This window comes from Asparagus officinalis, chromosome 1, assembly GCF_001876935.1.
Source record: "Asparagus officinalis chromosome 1, Aspof.V1, whole genome shotgun sequence".
Classification (NCBI taxonomy): Eukaryota; Viridiplantae; Streptophyta; class Magnoliopsida; order Asparagales; family Asparagaceae; genus Asparagus; species Asparagus officinalis.
The window spans coordinates 129,038,257-129,064,687 of NC_033794.1; the positions used below are offsets into that span (position 1 = coordinate 129,038,257).

General features: G+C 38.5%; 2 protein-coding genes across 4 annotated transcripts in view; one reads left to right on the forward strand and one right to left on the reverse strand.

The window, feature by feature from the left end:
- Nucleotides 1–14,203, reverse strand: part of LOC109845879 (transcription initiation factor IIA subunit 2-like) — a 32,907-nt gene extending 18,704 nt beyond the window's left edge. The window contains exons 1-2 of the mRNA XM_020415152.1: nt 14,064–14,203; nt 13,894–13,970 (exon numbers count right to left, since the gene is read on the reverse strand). The gene's annotated coding sequence lies outside the window, so the exon portion shown is untranslated. The remainder of the gene's footprint in view (nt 1–13,893; nt 13,971–14,063) is intronic.
- On the forward strand, nt 15,748–26,356 carry LOC109845966 (amino acid transporter ANTL1-like). Of its 3 annotated transcripts, none has more exons than XM_020415309.1 (12): nt 15,748–16,107; nt 16,780–17,048; nt 17,506–17,720; nt 20,769–20,792; nt 20,897–21,077; nt 21,174–21,393; nt 21,504–21,639; nt 21,724–21,743; nt 21,935–22,080; nt 23,138–23,181; nt 25,695–25,753; nt 25,849–26,356. In XM_020415309.1, exons 1-11 carry the CDS (start codon nt 15,938–15,940, stop codon nt 25,719–25,721), a joined length of 1,452 nt encoding a protein of 483 aa, XP_020270898.1. In that variant the 5' UTR covers nt 15,748–15,937; the 3' UTR covers nt 25,722–25,753; nt 25,849–26,356. The 3 variants fall into 3 exon arrangements, with proteins under 3 accessions (XP_020270898.1, XP_020270802.1, XP_020270855.1); XM_020415213.1 differs by having other exon boundaries at nt 15,749–16,107; nt 25,691–25,753; XM_020415266.1 differs by lacking the exon at nt 20,769–20,792 and having other exon boundaries at nt 15,749–16,107; nt 25,691–25,753.

A 26,431-nucleotide genomic window follows, 5' to 3' on the forward strand; every position in this document is an offset into this window, starting at 1 on the left:
CCCCCCCCCTAAAAAAACCAAAAATCAACAACAACAAAATCCAGAGAGAAGTTCAAGTAATCTGACCGGTAGTATATAGATATTTGTCACTCGATTGGTGCCATATGTGGTTTCTTGTTATAACATATGATGCGCACAAAAGAAGAAGTTTGAAAACCAAGTATTACCTACGAAAATCCACAGGGGTGGGGATAAAGTAAGGTTAAATTGATTTTAAAAACAAAGAACATATATGCTAAAATTCTGATTTCTAATTTAGAAACTAAAAACCAAACTTTCCTCAACAAGCTATTTTAAGTTCTTTATTTTGCAAGCTATTGATCCATTGGTAAAAAAAATTTAAAGCTTATATACTATTTAGATATCATACATTGTATCCGTATAGACTAAAAGTAATGCTCTAATATTTACTTCTCAGTCGAGAAACTTAAGCTTAAATCCTTTCAATTATGAAAATGCACATGCCTAGCAAATGGACAGGTGATATACTTTTTAGAGAATGAAATGATAGTTTTGATCAGTAATTCGATTTTTCCCCCTTAAGCGCCATCGTTAAAATAAATATTACTAATTCGAAGTAGAAAATAAATTCTAATATGCCCTAAATATTTTGGCAGAATATGTCCCTATGTAATTACAAAAGGGAAAAAGAAAGTGTTCCACTACTATTCAAAGGCTAGAAATGTCAGGTCAGCTCAAACCACAGGTCCCATGCCTATACATATATGCTATTGATATCATGTACTCACCCTTCTCTAACTAGAGGTAGAAATGAACCAAATAATTAATAAGCTGTTCGGTTATTATTAGTCCTGATATTTGGTCATATTCGACTAGATGGTTTACTTAATTGTAAACGAATATTTTTTAGTATTCGGCTTATAAACGAATAGAATTTAACCAAAGGTATATTCGATTCGGTTGATTATTAGATATTCATTTATGTTTTACATTTTATTCCTCTAAGTTTAATTTATCATAGAATATTTATCCTTTAAAGTTGCGATATTTACCATGTCAATATATATCATAACATAATATCTATTAGAAATAAATTCTTATGCAAATTTTAGCTACATTCTTAAGTTGCTAGAAAAGTTTGATAGAAAACGAATTCATGCAAATCTAAAATCTATGATGAGATGTTTTCCTACTTCTAAATTATTGCATTATACTAATTTTTATGTTAATATTACTATCGATACATATATAAATTTATAATTTATAGATCTATGATGAGATATTTTCCTATTTCTACTACATTATTGCATTATACTAATTTTTATGTTAATATTACTATCGATAAATATATAAATTTATAATTTTTAAATATATGAATATAATAATTTTAGCAGCAAGATATCATAAAAATCATTTAATTATGCAACATTTCAAAAGAAAATAAAACAAATAATATACCAACATAGGATTCGAACACGTGACCTCAGATTAAAGAAGCAAGTGCCTTAACCAAGTGTGCTAGCAAATATTCGTGAATATTCACCAAATAGCTACTTAATATATCGAATCAAATTTGAACACTTCCTACCCATTCAACACGAATTCAAAGGTATTCCATCAAATCCTATTCATTTCTGCTCTTATTTCTAACCTCAAATGTTCATATCCTCAGTTTTAATTTCTGCATCAATACCATGAAAGAAAAACCTACAACTTTGATAACTGGTTATACAAATACTTACTCAATTTAGACGAACAACCACTACTACACATGCTGATGGAACATGCAAGTATGTTGCACACAAAGATTATAATGTTTTACTAAGGAAATTTTAGTGAATATGCCAAATTGCAATTTACGAATTCAATTTAGTGTCACACAAGTGATTTCAATCAGGAGGGAGAAATACCTATTCTGTCCACTAACTCCAACATAACTTGAACGCGTATTCAAATAGCTACAAATCTACAGCTAGAACATGACCCATATCCCATATTAACTCACTTAGTTAAAGTTAAGAAAGAACCTTCGCACTCATTATCCATAAACCTAACTGATTTTCAATAATATTGTACTTTTAAATCAAACCAGTACGTCTGTATATCAATAGTTGATTTCATAAGCAATTTAGTAAGCCATCAACGCCAAATGCCAACTACTTTAATTTGACCAGAGTAAGACCAATTTACAAAAATATCCCAAGGACATCAATAAAACCCTATGAATGTTTGCATATAATATAGAAATTTGTTTGTTAGAAAAGAAAATTATACATACTAGAATCTAAGTCTGAGCTACAAGATCGCCATCAGCCCAAGTTTAGCCTACTAGTCAAATTTCATACATCCATAAACAAAAGTCAGTAAAGAAGTACAAATTAGTAGAGATAATCTATGAAGCACGGATACTCCCCCAATGACCACGAATCCGTGTCTGACACGAATCAGACACGGATTCGTGCCCGACACGTGCAAGACACGTGTCGGACACGGTCAAACAGTGTCCGATACGTGGTCAACGGGTCAATGGGGAGGGGATACGGTCAACTGGGAGGGGACACGGCTGGGATACGAAAAAAAAAGCAATACATAACCCGTAACCAAAACCCAAACCCAAAAACCCTAATTTCACTTCGCTCACCTCACTCGAGACGCCGCCGCCTCCAGCGATCGCAAGCTTCTGCCGTCTCTCGTCGTCGATCTCTTCCACCCGAAGGCCGTCGTCGTCGATCATCTCCTCCACCCGAAGCTTCTCGTCGTCGATCTCCTCCACCCGAAGCTTCTCCTCGTCGATCTCCTCCACCCGAAGGTCGTCGTCGTCGATCTCCTCCACCCAAAGCTCGTCTTCTTCGTCGTCGTCGTCGTCGCTGCTAGGTTCGTCGTCGCTGCTAGGTTCGTCGTCGATCTCCTCCGTCCCTCTCTCTGTCTTATTTCCGTCCCCCTCTTTCGCTGTCTCTCTCTCAACAGCTTCCGTCCCTCTCTCTGTCTTATCTCCGTCATCCTCTCTCTCTCTCTGTCTCTCTCTCAATCTCTCTCTCTCTTTCTTTTAACCTTTTTTTTTAAGACTGATCTTTTTTCCCCCTCTTTCGCTGTCTCTCTCTCAACAGCATCCGTCCCTCTCTCTCTGTCTTATCTTCGTCATCCTCTCTCTCTCTCTGTCTCTCTCTCAATCTCTCTCTCTCTTTTAACCTTTTTTTTTAAGACTGGTCTTTTTTTTAATGCAGTTTGACTGTTTGTGCTACTGTTGATTGGTGTTGATTGGTGAGCAACTGAGGATCACTTCATTTGGTATTTTGTTTTTTTAATTTCAATTTTAATTTTAATTTCAGTTTCAATTACAGTTTTAATTTCATAACATATGAATATATTTTCCAATTTGTTAGTCAATAATTTTGTTAGTCAATAAATTATTACACAAATGAATTATTACACAAATGAATATACATATTTAATGAATGAATTATGAATATACATATCTAATTATACATATTTGATTGATCCTTCATCCTTGCTCATTGTTGATTAACTCTAAGTATAATCTGTAAAAGGAAAAACATAGTCAGTGAGCAACAACTTATCTTTTAGTATCCCTGTATCCTATTTTTTATATATAATAATAATTTTTTATATATAATAATAATTTAAAAAAATTCCTCGCCGTATCCCCGTATCCTATTTTTTTGGATTTTGCCGTATCCCGTATCCGTGTCCGTGTCGTATCCGTGTCCCGTATCCGTATCCGTGCATCATAGGAGATAATAACTACAGAATACAAAAAATGAAAGCAATTAAAATAACTTTTTCTGAAGCACGATTAATCCCAATATTTAAAGAAGAAAAAAGTATCAATCAACGAAATGATGAAGATGGAACCGTCCTCAGTGGAAATTCAATTAAAAAAAAGACAGGCTTTTGCTCTAAAATTTTGTTTCTTTGTTTCTGTGGAAAGAAAAAAGGGGGGAAATGAGATGGAGATATGAAATTCTTGGGCTATATATAGAACTCTCTGTTTGCGGTGAAAGTTGATGTTTCCATTGTTATCGAATCTATTACAACTTTAGTCGTTACAATAAACTCGAATAAAATAAAAAAAGTTGATCTTTTTATAAGATCTCCTTACACAATGAAAATAAAAAGTTTACAACTTTATCAAACAAACGCAGAGATCGTTTATCGGTCTTCTGCTTGCGTGGGATCTTTGCCTGTGTCGGGGTTTATCTGTGGACCACCGTCGATCAGATCTGATTGCTGAAAAATTAGGCAGAGCTTCGTCTATCCGCAGGGATCGAGAAACCGTAGCTCTTATCTCGGCGAAGCGAGATAATCACTCTTCTTAAGATTACCGCAACGGGATAATCCTAAGGAACGAACCGAGCTGCAGATCTAACTCCTCCTCCTTTCTGAAATCTGTGCACTTTAAATCTTCAATCCGGCAGGGCTTCGCCGAGGCACGAGAATTCCAGATCCAAAAAAATGAGGCCTAATGCTTATATTTATAGGCTTGAGGGGATAACGGGCGGTTAAAATCGCATAAGGGCCCAAATCTGCGTTGGAGACATCTCAGGGTGTCTCAAACTGGTTGGAGACACCTCAGGGGGTCTCAAACTGGTTGGAGACACCCTAGAGCGTCTCAAACTGGTTGGAGACACCCTAGGGCGTCTCAAATGGGTTGGAGACACCCTAGGGTGTCTCAAACTGATCCGAGACACCCTAGGGTGTCTCGGCCTTGGCCGGGGCCCCCCGGCGGGGTGTCTCATTCAGGCTGAGACGCCGTGTTATGTACACTTGTTCATTTCCGCCGTAACTTCTTCGTCCGAACTCGGATTTGAGCGATTCAAAGTGCGTTGGAAAGCTGACGAAGAGTTCTATAAGCTCCAATGATTAGATCATCTGTGAAATAAATGAGACACGAAGGGCATTTCGTCTTTTGTAAGTGACACGGGGCTCCCGATCAGTTCGTATCTTTATTGTTCTGAAACTCCGTTGCTTCACATAGTTTGCCGATTCACTTCAAGCGTTCGTCGACGTCAATAAAGTTTTTGTGAACCAGATGGTGACGTTCATCGTCTTCTCTTAGCTTTGAGCTGTTCGTGGAGACCTATAGGCAATTTTCGATGCCTACAGATACCCCCTCCAAAGCGTTCCAGACTCGTTCTTTTATAGAAGAGGCTGGAATACTTTGGATATGATTGGTCCAGCCTTCGATTGGTGTAAAGGACCTGTAGTTAGCTTCAACTCTTGGCTCCTTCGATTTTCGGTCTATTCGATGCTTTGACGAATAGCCGAAGTCCTTCCGGCGCTGCGTTTATCGCCTGGCCGTCGTTGGAGTCTCGAGTCTACCACCGGTGAGTTGAGTTTGGCCCGCGTCATTGAATTGACTTTGAACTGATTATCTCCGTCATAATATATTGATTTGCGTTGACTTTTTGATCGCAACGCGTTGACCGGCGTTGACCTAGGGTTACGCGTTGACCGGCGTTGACCCTAGGGTTTCGAACGTCGTACGTTGACACAGTTTATACTCGTACGTTTACTGGAGTATACACAGTTTAAGCTCTTAAGGTATTGGAGCACGGCGGTCCCAAGTGTCGGGGTTGCAGGACCAACTGTTAAAGCTGATTCATCTGCATTTGTGGATCTTATTTTAATGTTGTTGGATAATTGAGTCATGAGACCAACTAACAGAGCTGATGCATCAATGACTCGCACTTATAGAATTTTTGACAAATTCTCAGCCATCAACGGGTTTGATGAGCCTTTACCGACTACCGTTTGAGTCGGGCTAGCATGCAGATTGTTTAGATCCGTTCTGCACATAACGTTGTGCTAAAAGAGTTAACTCTTTTAATGCTACGACATTGAATACGTAGACTTCGTCTTTCTCACAGGAATAGACTACCCGGTAACACGTGTTAGGCGCTGACTTATCCTTACTTAGGATTCAGGATAAAAATCCCCAGACTCGGATTCTGGTGTCTTCTTCAATCGGTAAAAGACTAAACCGGCAACGCGTGTTAGGCGTTGACTTATCCCTGCTTAGGCTTCGGGATAAAATTCCCCGTGCGTGTGAGGCACGGATTATGGTTTTATTAATAACACCTTTTTACGGTCAAAGACTAACCGGCAATGCGTGTTAGACATAGACTTTGGGATTTTTGGCAAACCCCCAGCCATCAACGGGTTTGATGTGCCTTTACCGATTACCGTTTGAATCGGGCTAGCATGTGAATTATTAAAACCCGTTTCACATGTAACGTTGTGCTAAGAGAATTGCTTCTCTTAGACTTAATGCTATGATTTTGAATACATAAACTTCGCCCTTGTTACGAAAATAGGCTACCCAGCAACACGTGTTAGGTGTTGACTCATCCCTACTTAGGCTTCAGGATAAAATTCCCCAAGTTTAGACCTTGTTGTCTTTTTTAATCGGTGAAAGACTAAACCGGTAACGCGTGTTAGGCGTAGACTTATCTCTATTTAGGAATTGAGATAAAATTCCCCGTGCATAAAGTGCCCGGATTGCAAGTTGAAAGTTGTGTCTTTTCTAAGAACAAAGACAGACTGGAAAATGGGAGAGGAAGAATTTTATATTCTATCTCCCGGTACTGAAGAGGAAGAATTTTATATTCTATCAACAGTAGGAAAGGAAACTCAAGGTGGGATCTCCACCCCCAGAATCCGAAAAGATGAAACTAAGAGTGAGAATCGGAAAGGTTCAAACGACCCTAACTTTTATAGGATTGGTCATTTGAATCAAAAGAATCCCTCATTCATTGAGGAGAAGGCCCAATTTCGACCCTAACTTTTATAGGTTTGGTGAAAAAGGAACAAAGACAGATTTTCGTTTATCGAAAAGGAATGACTCGGTCTTAGTCCTAACTATTTGTAGATTTGACTAAATGAGATCGGGAACAATCCTAACTTTTATAGGTTTGATTGTTCGAATTGAAAGTGGACCTCTCGTTCATGGAAGGAATCGAGAGGAGAATCTGGTTGTGGCCCTAACTTTTATAGGTTTGACCAAGGAAGCAGTGGAAGTGGGAGTTTTGAGACGATCTTACCTTTTATAGGCTTGATCGTTCAATTTGAAAGTGGACCTCACTTTGGTTGTGGTCCTAACTATAGGAAGGTTTGACCAGGTAGACAGTGAGAGTGGGAGTACAAATCATGGTGGGGGTTTAATGTTTATCACCTTGTTCGTAATTATCGGGTTATCCCTAAGAAAATTACATATAGTGTTCTTCCGGAAACTTCCCATTACATGACTCATCCACCCCCAACTTCTTTCTTGGAACTGGGTCTGACTTTGTACTCCGTTACATGTTTGGTTTATCCTTAAGAATATTAGCGTAACATTCTCCAGGAACTTCCCATCAATGGTAGGAAACAGTTTAGACTCATATACCTATTGGAGTATCAGGGAGCAGTTTAACCTCATATACCGATTGGAGGATTAAGAAGCAGTTTATACTCGTATACTTGTCGGAGTCTTAAAAGAAGCAGTTTATACTCGTATACTTTTCAACCAAGGGTTGGATGCTATTCTTTAAAGTAAAGCAAGCCTTGGTGGGATGAAGGATCCTCCTGTGGTACGCACAGTACTTCGGATCTACAGTATTGTCAGCTTCCTCCTGATTTGTGATGGGCGGCAGCTTGATCTTGTTTTCAAGAAGGATCTCGAAGATGGCTGGAACGTCTTTGTCCTTGAATGAGTACTCTTTTTGGAGCCTCGGATCCGAACTATTCTGCTGTCTTCGGAGTTGTTGTTGTGACGTTTGATTAACGTCAACAACTGTTGTAGGTGTCTTCCCTTCATCATGGGACACGAGACTCGAATTCAGAGGGTCGACCATCGGTTGGTTTCTTTCGACCTTCCTCCTTCTGAGGAAGCGTTCGGCCTGTTCTCCGCGCACCTTCAACTCTTTTCAGGTATTGAGAGGCTCTACTCCCATAACGTCTAAGATGTTAATGGACAAGTTATTATGACAGGTTTGCAAGACAAATTCCTCCGTGACGGGATCCTTGCAGTTCATTGCCTGATTGCGAAAGCGTTTGATGAAGGCATCCACCGACTCTCCGTCTTTTTGTTTCTCATCGAAGAGTGTCCTGATCGACACTTCGGCGTCATCATCGAAGAACTGAGCGAGGAACATGCTTTCCAGGTCTTCCCAGCTGTTGATGCTTCCGGGCTTGAGACGGCGGTACCAATCGAAGGCGGGCCCGCGAAGGGTGCCAATGAATGACCGAACCATCAAAGACTCGTTACCAGAGATCACCCCCAAGTAGGACTTAAAATAAATCAGATGCTGAGTGGGGGAACCCTTCCCGTCGAACGGCGTAAAGTTGATCAGGTTAAACTTCACCGGATACGGGATCGATTCCCATTCTCTTGGGTAAGGACATGGGATCCCGGTCTTCTTCACCTTTCGAGCAGACATCAGAGCGTCGATTTTGCTCTCGAGGTCCTTCATCTTTTCGTCCTCATCTATATCAGATCTTGGGCGATTCCTGAGAGGAATAACGGGACCACCCCCAGCATTATCATCTTTGGTGGGACCACCCCCAGCGTTGTTATTTGTAGGGTGTGCATTTGAACCACACCCAGTATTTTTGGGAGGTGCGTCGGCCATGATGATTTCGTCCACTTCTGGATCGCTGTTAACTGCGACGTTCTGGATGTGACGGCTGGATTCAACTAGATGATTTGACAAAGCTCGGATTTGTTAGTCGTGCATTTGTCTCATCTCCTGCATAACCATTTCCATTTCGATTTTGAATGTTTCTTTCTGCTTGGCTGCATTTGTCTCATCTCCTGCATAACCATTTCCATTTCGATTTTGAATGTTTCTTTCTGCTTGGCTAGAAGATTCTCAATGATTTTGGCTATTTGCTCGGTGTTGACCATGAACACTTCCCGAGCTTGTCCTATGCTAGACGTTGTATCGTCAGAGACGATTGCGGAATAAGAATCCGAGAGTTCGTCATCGGAATGTATTCCTTCATGGACACCCTGATAATCATTATGTCCAACGGTTTCTAGCTGAAGCTGAGATATTTGTTGGGTTATTCCCGAACCGACTCTTCTTCCTGGAGAGAAATTAGGGTTGGAACCACTTGAAACAATCGGAGATTTTCCCTTATTGACCATGTTGATGGTAACTTCTGGGAATTCATCATCTCGAGCAACCGATCCTCTTTGGTGGAAACGCCTTGATTTGGGCTTCGTCGTTCCATCGAAGATTCTCTCGAATACCGAGACCCTCCGCGGAGCGGTCTTGGGGCAGCTACACGTTGATAATACTGCCCTGATAATTTTGATACACGGACAGTGAGAGTCCGCTTTTCGGGTACTTCTCTTTCGAGATTTATTCGTACCCCCAGCCCGATAGTACAACTCATCGACGTTGCGGTCGGAGTAACCTATCGGCTGCTTACATGGATTCTCAGGTATAACACGTTCGTCTGTCTGACGCGTTTTCCTCTGAGTAAACATTGCCTTGTTGGCATCTACAGGAGTCACACGTTTGGAATCACACCCTTGTGAGGGTGAAACCTTAACGGGCTCCTGGTTTTCTGCACGCACCGCCAAACGGACCGTTGTTCGAATCAATTTGTTAGGAGGTTGCGTACGACCCCCAGTCCGGATGTTTGCTCGGGGTTTCAATGGTCCCAAGCATTCTTTAATAGGTGCTTTGCCTCGATCCTCGGGTAGAGCACCGATGCAATCCTTCAATGGGACTCTAGATTTGAGGAGATCCACGCTGTCATAGGGCTTCGCCGGAGGTGCGAGAGCAATAGGAACGGGATCTGGAGTTGACAAAGGCCTGAGAGCAGCCTCGGATGCTTTTGCTTTAGGCGCTAATTTGGCCTTTGGCATCCAACCATGCTTAGATCTTGGTGGTTTTTTGATCACCTTTCCTTTCTGTAACTCCTGTGCATTCCGTACAAGGATCCTCGTCTGCGCTAGCAGTGCGCGGCGCTTGTGGATACGCTCCTCAAGAGTTGAACGGGTTCGTTTGACACGAACCCATTCGTTAGTAGGTGATTGGGAGGAGGTTCCCAAAACTTGTTGCTGGAACACTTTGCGCCTTCTGCGTTTCAGATCCGCATCATAGCAGATCCCGTCAATAGGCTCCAAAGCCTTGGTAAATTGACGCGCGAGATGTTGACGGCGCCTTTGACGAGCCCTCTTCGTCAGCACTGGTGCACATTCAACGGGCAACTCCTTGACTTTCGAGGAGTTGTCACGAACGTTGGATTTGGTTTCTTTGGAAGCCGACGGATCGTTGCGAAGTGTAACTACAACAGCGACAGCGGAGAGATCGTCTTCTTGGGTCTTCAGATCTGAAGACCAGCGAATCTTCCTGGAGGAGGAGGCCTTCCTGCACCTGCAAGGAGAGGCAGATCTGGAGGAGGAGGAGGAGACATAGTTCTCGAACTTTTGCTGGTCGAACTCGTATTCGACCTCTTCGAGCACCGGGATCTTGATCATCGGCTGCGGCACGACAGCTTCGGCAGCGAAGCTGTTGTCTCCCATTGTGATCGCCAGTTTGTTTACGGTGAAAGTTGATGTTTCCATTGTTATCGAATCTATTATAACTTTAGTCGTTACAATAAACTCGAATAAAATAAAAAAGTTAATCTTTTTATAAGATCTCCTTACACAATGAAAATAAAAAGTTTACAACTTCATCAAACAAACGCAGAGATCGTTTATCGGTCTTCTGTTTGCGTGGGATCTTTGCCTGTGTCGGGGTTTATCCGTGGATCACCGTCGATCAGATTTGATTGCTGAAAAATTAGGCAGAACTTCGTCTATCCGCGAAGGGATCGAGAAACCGTAGCTCTTATCTCGGCGAAGCGAGATAATCACTCTTCTTAAGATTACCGCAACGGGATAATCCTAAGGAACGAACCGGACTGCAGATCTAACTCCTCCTCTCTGAAATCTGTGCACTTTAAATCTTCAATCCGGTAGGGTTTCGTCGAGGCACGAGAATTCCAGATCCAAAAAAATGAGGCCTAAGGCTTGTATTTATAGGCTTGAGGGGATAGCGGGCGGTTAAAATCGCATAAGGGCCCAAATCTGCGTTGGAGACACCCTAGGGCGTCTCAAATGGGTTGGAGACACCCTAGGGTGTCTCAAACTGATCCGAGACACCCTAGGGTGTCTCGGTCTTGGCCGAGACACCCTGGGGTGTCTCGGGTGGGCCGAGACACCTCAGGGTGTCTCATTCAGGCTGAGACGCCATGTTATGTACACTTGTTCATTTTCGCCGTAACTTCTTCGTCCGAACTCGGATTTGAGCGATTCAAAGTGCGTTGGAAAGCTGACGAAGAGTTCTATAAGCTCCAATGATTAGATCATCTGTGAAATAAATGAGACACGAAAGGCATTTCGTCTTTTGTAAGTGACACGGGGCTCCCGATCAGTTCGTATCTTTATTATTATGAAACTCCGTTGCTTCACATAGTTTGCCGATTCACTTCAAGCGTTCGTCGACGTCAATCAAGCTTCTGTGAACCAGATGGTGACGTTCATCGTCTTCTCTTAGCTTTAAGCTGTTCGTAGAGACCTATAGGTAATTTTCGATGCCTACACTCTCACGATCCCAACACTGGTTGGTTCTACAGTTCGGTTGACTAGACCAAGCACAACTAAACCGAACCGGATCGTTCACGAGTTATTACGTTGCAATCTTGAAATACGACACCTTTTAAACTTTTTTGGTAATTTGTTTGTTACATGTTCATCCCACGTGCACCAAGCACTTGATGAGAAAGGGTTCTTTGGCATGTATATATCACCCCTCATATATATTGCATTTGCAAATTGAGCCCTAAGATGTAGATATTTGCTAATTTAACTTTCAAATCTGCCATGTTGGTTTTTTTCTACCCCTCATATCAATTGCATGCGCTAATTTTTTGTGTGCAACATACTTACATGTTTTTCATGTTTAAATTCCTTGGGTTCGCCTCGGGCATACTCTATTTAGACATTTATTCTGTCTTGATATTGACTCTCCATGTACCTCTCATTACAAGGAATATCAATCCACGACATGTCTGGGACTATCCTTATCTGCATGATATATATAACTTTTAATTAACAAAATAGTGCATAAGTTAACCTTGTTTTTTTATGGACATTTAGGCAATGTTAAGTGATGACTCCTAAAAGCACACACACATCAATAATTTATAAATAAGATTGATTTGAACACTTTCTTGGTCATCCTAGGAAAGGCTTCTATTCCGTTAAGAATATAGTAGTGCATGCTAAGGCTGAGCAAACTACGATTATAACTGAACAACACCGTCCAACTTGGTGCAATTCGGTTCGGTTTCCATAGTGAAGCTGGTTTTGATCGGTTAAACTTTTTATATCGGTGTTCACCCGAACCGACCGACTCCTACATTAGCGCCTCCACATGACGTTGGTTCCCAATCAATTACAAGCTGTCGCCTTCTTTATTTGTTTATGAAATAACAAAAGAAAAGTGATCCATTTACCTTCCTCTTCTATCCAAAGAAAAGCATTACCCAACTCTTCTTCTAAATAATCTATTCCTCTATTGTCCTTATACAGTAGTTCACTTTCTTTCACCTCTTTCTCTTCATAAATTTGCAGCGGATGGAAGAGCATCTGCTTCATGATCTCAAACATTCACCTGTTCGCAAGGCATGGGTTCAGCTTGGACCCGAAGGCCTCCAATATTGCTACTATTAATTTGTGGACTATGAACATTGATCTTGTACAGATATTCTGTTTTTGTGATTACTTTTATTCTCATAAATCTCATGCAATGAAAAGACCTTCATATCATCAGATGATCAAGAGTGCACTAAGTTGATAATTTATCGTTGTTTTTCGTTAAGGATGAAATACGAATCTACAGGGAAGAAACACTATTATTTTGATTCAAGACAAACAGATCCTTTCATTTATTTGAGCATTCTTACATAATATATTCTCAGCAAGCAGCTAGCTGGTTATTGTGGATAAGTTCCCAACTTTCCTAGTGTAAACCGACCGCACCAAACCGAACCGCATCACTTCGGTACAATTCGGTTTTCTTTAGAGGGTCGGTGCAATTTGGTTGTCAAATTTTTGGTCGAAATTCGACCAGACTGACCGAATGCTCAGGCCTAGTGCATGCATATTTTGGGCGTTTTCATTTCTAGAAAATGTCAGTAACACTTACTCGTTCTTCGATGTTATTATGCATATTGGCAATGGATCGAAACGCAAAACAACATACACTTATCGTACACGGAGAACAATAAGTACATGCCACCAAAAATTTCTAGAAATGAAAACACGAAGTACACAAAGATAGACGATACACTACTATATTCCTAACTTGTTCGAGAAGAGGGCTCCTTCTCGGGCAAATCCAATAATTATAAATTTCAATGCCAATTCTTTTTTACTTCTAATATAAAGTACACAATCCTTTTTGGATAGATACCCAAACTGAGTCGTATATCTTATTATTAGAAGTTCAAAGAATTGATAGTAATTATCGGATGGGAATCTACAGCTGACATTGACTATTTTTAATTCAACTAAATTGGATATATAACACACTATTGTGTTATATATCGCACTAAGGGTAATTAGGTTTTAAGATATTTTCGAAAAAATATATATCACAATATGCAACACAACTTGCATTAAATTTCACAGAATACCCAAACAATTCAGAAGATACCCAAACAATTCCACAAATCACCCTAAAATTCAGAAAATTACCCTAAAATACCCAACAATTCCAGAAAGTACGCAAACATACAATATTACATAAATACGGAACATTACGAATTGCATTTGATTTGAGAAGATACCCACGAATTTCATTAAATACCCAACAATTGCAGAAAACAACCAAAACTTCCAGAAAATTAACAAAAAATTCCAGACACTACCTTAAATTGTCAGCTGAAGGAGGCGGAGGACGCAGCGGCCGTGGAAGTCTGAAGAGGAGGAGGAGGCAGCAAATTTGCTGTAAAAGGAGAAAATTAGGGTTAGGGCGTTGAGGGAGGAGGACACAGTGCTTACACGTAGGCGGTGGCGTGAGTAGTAGGAGGCACGGTACCGGAGATGGAGGTGGAGTTGATGGCGCGGGCCGGCGACGAGCGATTTGGCGACGGAGTCAGATATGTTGAAATTATGGCTAGGGTTTTGAGAGGAGAGTTAGGGTTTAGGCGACGGAGTCGTAGAGATGACGATAGCGGCTCAGCGAAGGTGGTGATCAGAAGGGGTTAATTCGGGGTTTGAAGGTTCACTCGCGAAATAGTTTGGAAAGTGTTTGTTTTGTCAATTTTGTGGGGGTGTAATACAGTAGATGTGAGGTGCTACAACATTACACCCAATTCTTCTGTTTAGCTAGCTCAAAATAACTATGGTTACTGTAGTTGAGTTTGTGATACTGTAACTGAGTTGGCAGCCCCTCAGTATTTTTCAGCAAAAAAATAGTGAAATAGAAATTACTGTGGCTGTCAGATACAGCCGGACCATTCATTTCCCTATCAATGTAGCTATTGCGCGTTTTTACATAAAACAACCAAATAGGCACAAAATAGTTAGGGTGGAGTTCCCCCCGATTTTGTCAGTGGGGCCCATCCATTCCTGACAGCGAAATGTTTTTGACATTCTCGACGGTTAGGGGTCTGTTTGGTTCGTAGAAATAACTCAAAAATCAATTTTTCATGTTCTGACAACGTTGCCACATTGGAATTTTTTTTTCCCTAACAAATATGTCTCACATGTTTGGTTGGCAATATGTTTTCTAGATACCGAGCTTGGAAATGTCTCGCCACATAAGAAAAACAGGGAATCATAAAATCCTCTCATAAAACGCCGAAATGGGTATTTACCTTTTGTTCTTTCCATTCTTGCACATTTTTAATGGTGTCGGGATTTTGCGTAACCTGGGACTCTCGTGACAAAATCATATTTCGATGTGATTGTGGACAAATGTTAACCATCTCTTTGTTTTGAGCAAGATTTATCTCAAACAGTCAAATCTGTTTATATAGCTCATACCTATATTTTTACATTGCATGTTGAACAACTCATTCGATAATAGTGAAAAATCGAATTGTTGAATACGACAGCACAAGATGCATATAGTTCATGGCATATCACAACGATACACACGCCTCCTTTCTTAATCTTTGCTCTATTATTTGATACCGAGTTGAACAACGATATATCAAATTACTAATTTCCGCTCTGATTGCATCTCAAGAACATTTCCAAACTTTGACAGCTAGATCCTGTTATCCCCCAATTTTTATTTTGCAAAGAGTATAATTATTTTCGAACGAATTTTCAAAACAACCCAATTTAGAGTTTTATTTTTCAAAATCGACCGGTTTTTTATTTATTTATCAAAACCGACCCGATTTTATGATTAACCGGCTAATCACCTTTCTAAATAGTCGGGGTTGGCAACCCCGACTATTTAGTACCTTAATTTTTTGTGTTTAAGGTATCTAATCAGGGTTTAATACCCTCCTAAATAGTCGGGGTTGTCAACCCGGTCCCCGACTATTTAGGATGGTGATTAGGCTGTTAATCATAAAATCAGGTCGGTTTTGATAAATAAAAAAAACCGGTCGATTTTAAAAAATAAAACTCTAAAAGAGTCTGTTTTGAAAAGTTGTTCATTATTTTCCGACAAAGGCTGCGGTTCTCGTCATGCACCATGTCATTATCTTCTGTACTAAGCTTGGTGCGCATGAATATTTGCTCTGCAATAAATAAATAAATAGTTGCTATATAAGTTACAAAATATCCCCAGTTTTCGAATAGACCCTTCGACCTCCGCCGCCGCAGAAATTGCTTGTCTTCACTTTAAGTGATCTCACCGCTACAAAACTCTCTCTCCCGTTTTTAACGTTATTATTTTCTAGGGTGTTTTTTTTCCCCTTCTTTCTGATTCTCATTCTGATTCTGATAATAATAATGGCTGATCAAGAGGACGGAGAGCTCTATTTGAGCGACGAAACCGACGACGATCTTGAAAAAGATCGAAGGAGCAGCGACGACGGCGACGACGACGACGATCGTGAGGCGGCGGAGGATGACGAGAACCTTCGGCCATTTCGATCTCGTCAATGGCCTCAGAGCTTCAAGTAAGCCTTTTCGATCTCGTGTACGCCGAGGATCCTTTTCTGACTCTTTTGTGTTTGTAGTTGGGGATCCTCTTCAATCTCATATACGCTGAGGATAGTTCATTTAATTATTGAAAAGTGAGGAGAGTTCATTTTCTTAAAGTTTTCCCCTAGGATTCAGGAAGAAGGGGAACTCAAAAGGTTTTGTTTAATTATTAAATTTTACAGAAAAGAAGTGAGCAATTAGAAACTTAATAGAGGGCTTAGACAGCTGATGAAATTGTAGATATCAAGTGGGTTGGCCCCTAGTTGACTTTTCAATGTTGATTCTAGTTCTCGAGTACGTAACTAGTTTTCTAGTTTTTTTTTAAAAAAACTTCATGTATGAAATTTGTTTTTTTTTTTTGGTTAATTAGGGCTATGAGTCTGAGAGGTGTCTCAATTGCATAGGATGAATGGAAGTTGAAAAGGTTTTTATGTGTGGAAATCTTGTCAATTGTGTTCAAATCAGTCCTAAGCTTGTCCAGGAGTTTTTATGTGCTCTGCTGAGCTACATGAACTTTTACGGATGTATCATATTTTGCTGGGGTTGTTGGACTGGTCATGAACCAATGTTTGCATGGACACATCTTCTTGCCCTTATCTTGGATACGGTAATTTTCTGATGATGCATACTACGTTTTCTTCTTACAGGGAAACTATTGATTCCTACACTATTGCTGCATCGCCAAGCTTTGGGTTCCTTCGGCGTAAATCAAGTCTCACGCCGAGTATTGGCTCCTGCATGCAAAATGAGCAAGATCTAAATCTGAAATCACCTCTTCTTTCTGATGGTATATATGAAAATCAAGAACTAGGTGAAAACTTGCAGAAGCCTCTGACTTCATTGTCAAGCGGATCAATCAAATATAAGGGAGGACATATTTCTCATGGATGTAGCATCACTCAGACTGTTTTTAACGGTAACGTCATCTTGTTAACTGTCATTTCTATATTGAATATTATTTTCTTAAGGTTTCCAGTATTGAGGGGCGATCAAGAATGTACTAAGCTTAAATCAAACATCTAACGCAGATGGTAGAGATGATAACTATAGAAGCTAAACAATTTTGAGCTTTACTAAGTCTTGAAGAGAAATTATCCTGCCACATAAGTTCAAACCCACAACCTGATTCATTAGTCTATTGCGGTAAAATATTATAATTGCTTACGATCATGCCTTGCTATATATATCGTCAAGGACTTGTCACTATGCAATGGAGATTGGGAGTTCAAGTGTTGCTCATATTTTTCTGGCATTCTTGCTATTCATCATCTAAAATTTTGTTATATATACTTATGTCGATGCTATTATTTGTTCATAAATCTATGCATTTTACAACTTTTAAATTGTTTTCTCGTTTAATTGTTGTGAAACAGGAGTCAATGTACTTGCAGGGGTTGGTATACTATCAACACCTTTCACAGTTAAAGAGGCTGGTTGGTTGAGTTTGGCACTCCTGGTTCTTTTTGCAATTATTTGTTGTTATACAGGCGTTCTAATGAGGTACTGCTTTGAGAGCAGAGAAGGCATTTCAAGCTATCCTGATATTGGAGAAGCTGCATATGGGAGATTTGGCCGCCTTTTCGTATCAGTGAGTTCTTGTTGTCTAAGAATACTAAATGGTATAAGTAATCTATAACTTATTGCAGCAAGTACAGCATGGTAACTTATTTTAGGTGAGCTGTCATTGGCAAAAATGGACAGTAGAATATGAATAAACGTATTTGCTTGAGACGCCCCTGGTTTCTCATAAGGCTACAATCTAAGGTGAACCTAAAGATGTCAAACCTGTCATGCACCCAACATTGTGCATAAACATGTTTCACCATCACATTAATATCACTCTAGCAAATGTCAAAAAAAAATGAGGGTACAAGCAGATATATCAAAGGTGACAATACAAGGAACACAATATAAAGGAGAGATATCCAATAATAACTATAATTATGTTCTAACAGAAGAAAAGAAAATACATCTAATAAACTGGAAAAAGAACATCGAATCTCTAATACATAAGAGTCAACTAAAAAGTACAAAGACACTCAGCCTCCAAAATAAAATGCATCTCTAAAAGAAAACTAAAATCATAAATAGTCCACTGTGGAGCACCAACTAGCTACCTATGAATGACGGTGACTATGCTGAATCCATGTCAACCTACGACTCTTCGAAACTCTGACCCATACCTGAAAAGATGTGAAAACAACAGCGTCAAAACGCTAGCAAGAACATCTCTGTCCTCCCTCAGGGGAAAGGCTAACGCATATAATGGAGGCTCTACCTATAATACGCATAATCTACCTATATCATTTACCTTGTACTAAGAGGAGTCAAGATTTAGAAACCCACAACACGAGATGAGTACGTCGAGAGAATAATCAAAACAAGAAAACCCTCATATATATATATATATATATCATGTATCTCAAATTGTGAATCGCTAAACATTAACTCCCAAGATACCATAAACAGATAATAAAACAAAACGTCACCAAAAATCTCATCCAAAACATGATATGAATGTCAATCATAATATAATACACTGCCCTCAGGGTAGGTGTTACAGGAGCAAATACATATTCATGTGTAATTCCCTTTAACGAAAATGGTGTGAAGTATATGTGCTCACAATATCCTATGGCTCATCGTAATATCATGCGGCTTACTACCTGGCTCGGACACCAAGTGGAGTATAGGCATAACAGCCTAATCCAGAGCACATGCAAACAAAGAAATATGGATTCTCGGTGCTCACAGTATCCTGTGGCTCATCACAGTACCATACGGCTCACAACCTGACTTGGACATCTATGTGGAAGTATGATGCGGAGCATAGGTACTCGCAGTATCCCGTGGTTCATCGCAATCTCGTGCGGCTCACAACCTATCTTGGCCATCCATGCAAACATTTGACGCTGACTTATGCATCTTGTTAGTTGTCTCCCCTATGTCGCAACAAGCTCAACACATGGCCACGCACTCCTGAGGATTCGTGCGTACCTAAACTCAACATGTACACTAACATGGCCACACGTGTATCTACGTGCGGGCCCGTACTTCATGTTCACGACCAAACGTGCGTGGAAGAATCATGTACGCGACCAGCCTCAAATCGGTTGACTCGTCCTTGGGATTGGTCGACCGACGCTCTACCAGTCGGCTGATGTCACATCAATCGACCGCCCAACAAGCAGTTCAAAAATTCACCCAGTCTTGATCGGTCGACCGATTGCCTATCAGTCGACTGTCCAGAGAAAAATCACAAATCCTGTAAATCCCCTATCGGTCGACTGATCTATGGACCAGAGAATATGGCAATCCCTGTGAGCCCTCTATCGGTCGACTAATCTACGGGTCAGTCGACCGACTAGAGAAAATTTCCAAATCTTGCATGCAAAAGCTCTATTTGCCTCTGCCATTCTATGAGTCTCTTCCTTTTTGCGTATGGCATCGCCACTCCCTTCGACTGATCAATAAGATTGGTCTACCGACCGGACATTGATACAAAATTTTCCACTTTTCTTTGTTAATAATTTTTTTTATCAAAATTCGTATTTTTATCAACATGGGGTGTGAATCATCTTTAGATCCTGTATTAATCTAAGTGAGGACTTGGCCAAACAATTATATATCACATAAAATTAGTAATTTTAGGGTTTAATTTTCCTATTTATCAATAATCACATTTAATTGATTAATTAGGGCTTTAATCCAAATAAATTCATAAATTAACGGATAATTATAGTTCTAATGATCAAGATCATATATTTTTATTACTTAATGATTAGATCTATAGTTCTATTCACAAATTTCAGGTTTAATCTGTCAAAATTCGAATTAAAAGGGGATGAGTTGAGAAAAAGATGAACTTGCCTTTAGGAGTGTTTTTGATCCCCCAAACGATTGATTCGTACGAAACCCCTTCACAAAAGTTGTTGATCTCGTCTTCCTCTACAACTTTGCTTCACAAAGTTTCTTCAAATTCAATCAAAAAATTTCTAGGGTTTTTGAGGGTGGGTGCGGCTGATGTTTTACGTGAGAGAGAAAGAAGAGGGGAGAGAGAGAAAGAGATAACTATATATATACGAATATAAATATTTATATTATTATTAAAAAAAAGGGTTTCAGTCTCCGTTGTCAGAACACAACGAAACTTTACCTACATCATCGTCTCGACATTCTAAGATCAATGACAAACCTCACGCCCATCTGGTCAACATAAAAATTATTAAAAATACAAATACAGCAGATTTCAGCACACTTGCGACACCGAAGCTGAAACTGCGAATCGATCTCAAATTGATTCCAATCTGATCCATTCATCCCAGAATGATCACCAATCATAATAAAACTTATTTAAAATTATTTTCTCAAATTTTTAGGGTTTTACATTGCTTTTATTGATTCATGCTCAGTTGGACTGCATTCCTACACCTGCCAACTTACACTACTATGCAAACAATCTCAAACATCATTTATATTTTAGTTACTTATCTGTGATCGCATGAATAGGCACTTGTTCAACGAGCATAAGCTTATAATTTTCTCTAATCCTCCACCAATCTTCAATATTTTAAGAGTTTTTGAGATGTACATTGATTTCAAACAAAAGGCTAATTTAATTACCTTCATGACACAGGTAGTATTGTACACAGAGTTATATGTAAGTTTTCGCTGACCCTGAACCTGGAGAATGGACTGGCCTATTTGTTGCCTGATCGATAGACTTTTTGGAAAATTCACGTAATTCACTACTCATGAATGCAGGCATATTGCGTCGAGTTTATTATATTGGAAGGTGATAACCTTAAAAAGTTATTTCCTGGAGCTGCTATTGATTTGGCTGGGATTCATATTGATTCTTTGCACCTCTTTGGAATATTAACTGCTTTGATCGTATTGCCAACCGTTTGGCTGCGTGATTTGCGAGTAATCTCGTTCCTTTCAGGTTTTATGAATCACTTTCGTACTGTGGTTTGCTTTGTTAACGTTATACAGATATAAATGGTCTGATTTATTTCTTTATTTTCTTTTTCTCCCGCAGCTGGTGGTGTATTTTCTTTGTTTTTGGTTTTCCTTAATGTGTCTCTTGTTGGTACAACAAGAGGAATAGGGTTCCATCAGACTGGGAAAGTAGTGAATTGGAATGGTCTTCCCTTTGCAATTGGGATATGGGGTTTTTGCTTCTCCGGGCATTCAGTGTTCCCTAATATTTACAAATCAATGGCTGACAAAACAAAATTTAACAAGGCATTGGTAATATGGTATGGCCACCTAACATTGTTGGGATAAGCTATAAAGTTTTGGTTAAACTTGGTTCCCTATTTCTTAAATTTATCCTGAAAATTGTAATTTTTTTTTCTATTGGAAACAGTTTCGCTTTATGCACTGCAATATATGGAAGTTTTGCAATTATTGGATATCGCATGTTTGGAGAAGGTACATTGTCTCAAATAACTTTGAATTTGCCAAAGGATCCTCTTCCCTCAAAACTTGCTTTGTGGACCACTGTAAGTATTTTATCACTACTGTTCTTTTTTCCCCTTTACTAGGACTTCATTTTCTACTGAACCTCTTTCTACATTTGCTATCAGGTAATCAATCCTTTCACCAAGTATCCTTTGGCATTGAAGACACACTGTTCCTTTTTTTCATGAATAACACGATGATTCTTTCTCTTATGTTTTTTCCCCTTTTCTTTCTTAGCTTATCCTCTTTGATACATAAGTCATCCTTAGATTTTGCATCATTAGTTGGCTGTTTCCTAAAGCCTCCTTAAGCTTTTGTATCTTTAACTGAAAACAGATATCCATTATTGTTAAATCCCTTGGCCAGGAGTTTAGAAGAACTGCTTCCTGTTGAGACGTCAAGTACTCTCTGGTGCTCCATCATATTAAGAACTTCCTTAGTCATTTCAACTGTGTGCGCCGCTTTTCTTCTACCATTTTTTGGTATGTATTTTAGTAAATATCGTTTTGTTTTTCATCGTGACGCATGAATAAATAATTATACAAATTTTGTTGCATACCATTACAATGTAGCTTTTGTTTATGGATATGGTGGTTTTAATTCTTTATTGAACTGAACCTATTCTCTGTGATGTAAGCCAAAGATGCAGTATACAGAATTAGAATTATGATATACACTGTGTATTCACAGGAATAAAGAGCTAAGTGGATATATGGATGTCATTCATGAACATGTGTATCATATTGTGTGCGTATGTGCGTGCATGTTCTTAACTATCTGAAGTATTATCCAATGTATCAAATAAAAAAAATACACGTGTCATGCAGGTTGTTATAGTACAAGAACAATATAATTAACTTCTACACTTTCTTCGATTACCACTTCTGGAAGTGGGCTGGATATTTTTGTTAATTATATACTTTGAGCTGATGCAGATCAGAAGGTGCTATTCTAAATTCCCCTGGCTTAGATGGAAATAGAGTTAGGATAAGTCTAGACAAATATTGTGTAATAATGAAGAATAGATATAATCCAGAAAGCTATATTGTCTCAGTATTCCCTCTTTCTTGTTTGGAGACATGCAGAATTTGTATCATGACCAGTTTGTAATCGATTTATAGTTAAAATATTAATTACTTATCTTTTAATCTTTGTTAAACATTATATTGCATTTACGGTTTAATTAACTCAGCTAGGTAAATTGCAAAAAGAAGCAGTATGATAGTTATAGTAAAAACAAAACTCATCCATTTTGAGGCATTTCTCTGATAACATTTGTTTATGTCTTTATGATATTTTATACGAAGCTTATAATAATCTGTGTTAGTTTTGATATTTACCCTTAAAAATGTAGGTTCCATATATTACTATTATAGTATATACCTCTTGTAGCGTGCTTTTGGGTTATCAGGAGAACAAGTTGTGCATGGGAATTGTCTTGATTGGATTTGTATTCTCAATAATATATTGTTAATTATTCTCCTCCTAAATTGTATCCTGCATCAGCTAAAATTCATTACATATGTTTTCCTCATGCAGGTATTGTAATGTCTTTGATCGGTTCTCTCCTCAGTATTCTTTTGGTATATTCTTTATGTGTCCTCATAGAGCTAATTTTACTCCATTATCAAATGCTTGTTATGGGAAAATATTATGTTTAATTAAGTTTGAGAATCTTACAGAATGTTCAAGTATGGCTTATATATGTGATAGAAATCCCTGTTTTTTACCTGATAGACTTGGGTTTAGATTTTAGTTATATTTGCTTTAGAGAACATATTAGATATATGTCTGCTTTTAGGAAGTATTATCTTTCTGTTCACTTTAGATGTACATTCTGTTGTCAGTTACTGCAAATAAAGTTGAGAAAATTGGGTTATTTGCACATATACCCCTTACATCATGGGTATTCGCAAAAATAACCCCCAAATCTTATTATTTGCAAAACTACCCCTAAATCATCAACATTAGGGAAAAATACCCCTAAAATCAACAAATCCTCAACTTAGTGCTAAAATTTTGACTATTTTGTTGATAATTTTTACATTGCGATTACAAATTAGCTTATCAAAGTTGATGATTAATTGCTTTGAGGGTAATTTTTTTTCGAAAATTGATAATGTGGGGGGTAGTTTTGGAAATACTGAGACTTGGAAGGTATTTTGTCAAATACCCATGATTTAATGGGTATATATGCAAATAATCCAAAAATGCTGTGATGTAGGCGTATAGTTTCTAGTTTCTCCATTTGTAAAGAAAGGCAGAAACTATATAATATACAGCTAAGAAAACTTTTAAGTCTGTAAATTGGGAGTTTGCTAGGACCAAGATTAAACAATGTTGTTTGTCAAGTGGGTATCTTGCTTGTGTCTCACATGTGTTCATACTTATCACAATGGCAAAAACATTATGCCTACACAATACACACTAGTTGTTCATGAAAAAACCATTGAAGACCAGCATAACAAATTCGATCCTAGACTTGAGTGAATTAAAATCAACAAATTGTGTAATTAGAAAATTTGTCTGTAACCATCATAAAAATTATGGACTTTGTTGGTTGAACATGTCGAAATACAATCACTGAGAAGAGGTTTAGCTCTAATGAGTGGCAAAATTGAAGCTATCAAAGGCTTAAAAAATGCATGCAAGGAATCTATAGATGAGAAAATCAGTTTAACAAGGTGACTAGTTAGCTTATGGTGACCTTATTGTGATCTGTGTGCTAGATTAAGCCTTGGAGGTGGGTTTCTTTATTTATCTTGGTGTTTTTGCAATTAGATAATGTTTTAGAAGAAATTTGAAAGGGAAAGTAGCTAGGAAAGATTGAGTTACGATAGTGGGAATTTGGTACGATATAAATAAATTGTTGGAAAATTCACTCCAATCAAGTTAGAATTCATTCACAAACCATTGGAGATGAAAATACACTAGTCAAAGGAGAATTTGCTCTAATTTAGCCTATATGCCTATATGCTATTACGAAAGTCCTACATTTTCATCTGATACCAATTAGAGGATGATTCTAGTTGAGAAGGTTTTTTCTTTCTTTCTTATTTGAGTGCAAAGGCTCGGCATGATTTGCTATTTGTTTATCACATGGGTGTTTTATAGTTTATACACATATATCATATACTGCATGTCTATGTAGACAATATTTTATTCCTCATCACCAACTCAAACTCATTCTGGTTTAACCATTGGGAGCTTAGAAAGTATCACTAATATTCTTGGATGTTTGAGTTTTTATATAGAAATATGTGAACTGAAGAGTTGCCTTTTTGCCACCATATGGAAAAAGTCCTTTTATGACGCCATATGTCCATTACTTTCCTCATGGATTTAGATGCGAAAATTCTCTAGTTCCAGTGAAACTTTTAATTTTACAATCATCTGATAAAAGGTCAAATGACATCAAAATGACGATTTTTTTAATCTAGGCTTGAAGTGGATGATGCCGATCATCCAATCAAAGGGTGGAGAGTTTTTTTTTTTTGCTTTTTTCCCTTTTCTTTGCCTTCATAGCCCTATTTGACACTCCTTATCTCATACCCTCCTTCATACATAATTTATACACAGAACATATCTTTTGGAGTTAAAAAAACATCAGTTCTTGAAACATATGCTATGAAGCTTCAGCGTCCTTTTTTTTCTTTTTCTTTTTCTTTCTTTTTCCACTTTATGCTTTGGCTTTTTGAAACGTTACTATTACCCTATACTGACATTGTTTGTAGTCCAACTCTAGAATAACTCTTATGGATAAAAGAAGTCCGTCTGTTAAGAAGTCTGAACAAATAGACGAAGAATTTCTTTATGGTAATTATTTCTGTCAAATAAAATGATAGGAACAGTGAATATACTAGCATGAAAACAACAATCTAATAGTATTAAGACTGCAGCATGGCTTCAATAATCATTTTGTGAATGACACAAGTTATTGTGCTTGTTCTTCCATCTTTTCCTGGTATTTCATAAAATCTTTATTCATTGTAATTTTCACGCATTAATTGAGATTTTCTCATGAAACTATATCAAATCATGGAAGAGAATTGATAAAAGTTTAGTTTTGTGCCTGTCATCTTTTTTCTTCAGGCAGTCATTATTCCAGCCGTCTGCTTCCTAAAGATAGTGGGGAGGAAAGCTACCACTTCGCAGGTAGCAATGCCTTACATTTATGTATTTGAGAACTTGATAACAACTTAAATTTTTGTTATGGTGCTTCATTAATTTTTTTTATTTATGTCTTTTAGGTCGTTTTGTGCATTATCATTATTTCATTGGGCATCACTAGTGCAGTGCTGGGAACTTACTCTGGGATTGCGAAGATTGCAAGCAGCTAGTGCAAGCTAAGCCATAGAATTTAAGTAATAGAAAACAGGGTAGCCCGATGCACGAAGCTCCTGCTATGCACGGGGTCCAGGATACATTCTTTCCTTACATCTTTACAAGAGGTTGTTTCCACAACTCGAGTCCGTGATCTTCAGGTCACATGGAGACTACTCTTACGTTGCATTTATTTACTCTATTAAGTTATTCCATTTTCCCATATAAATAAGAGGGGCCTTTTGGGGGAAGTGGAAAATTTTTCCTTTTTATTTAAGGGCTGAGGAAGCCCCGTAAGGCATTCGGCCAGACCAGAGGAAATGCCCCAGATACATTGGCCCTTTATACACATGAGCCTTGGAATATCTTTATCATGCGCTATTTTATGAGGCAAATACTTTAAAGATCAGATTAATTTTATTTGTTTGAGATATAGTTTTTTTCTGGATCAATCTGTGTCTACTTCAATGAACATTTGAAATTTCTTTGAGTTTTAAGTCTCTTTGGTAT

Excerpts from the sequence above, each read along its gene's own strand:
- LOC109845966 (XM_020415213.1), top strand. The coding sequence starts at position 15,938 with ATGGCTGATCAAGAGGACGGAGAGCTCTATTTGAGCGACGAAACCGAC. Across the intron at positions 22,081-23,137 it reads TTTTCTTCTACCATTTTTTG|GTATTGTAATGTCTTTGATC; the intron begins GTATGTATTTTA and ends TTCCTCATGCAG. Across the intron at positions 25,754-25,848 it reads GGAAAGCTACCACTTCGCAG|GTCGTTTTGTGCATTATCAT; the intron begins GTAGCAATGCCT and ends TATGTCTTTTAG.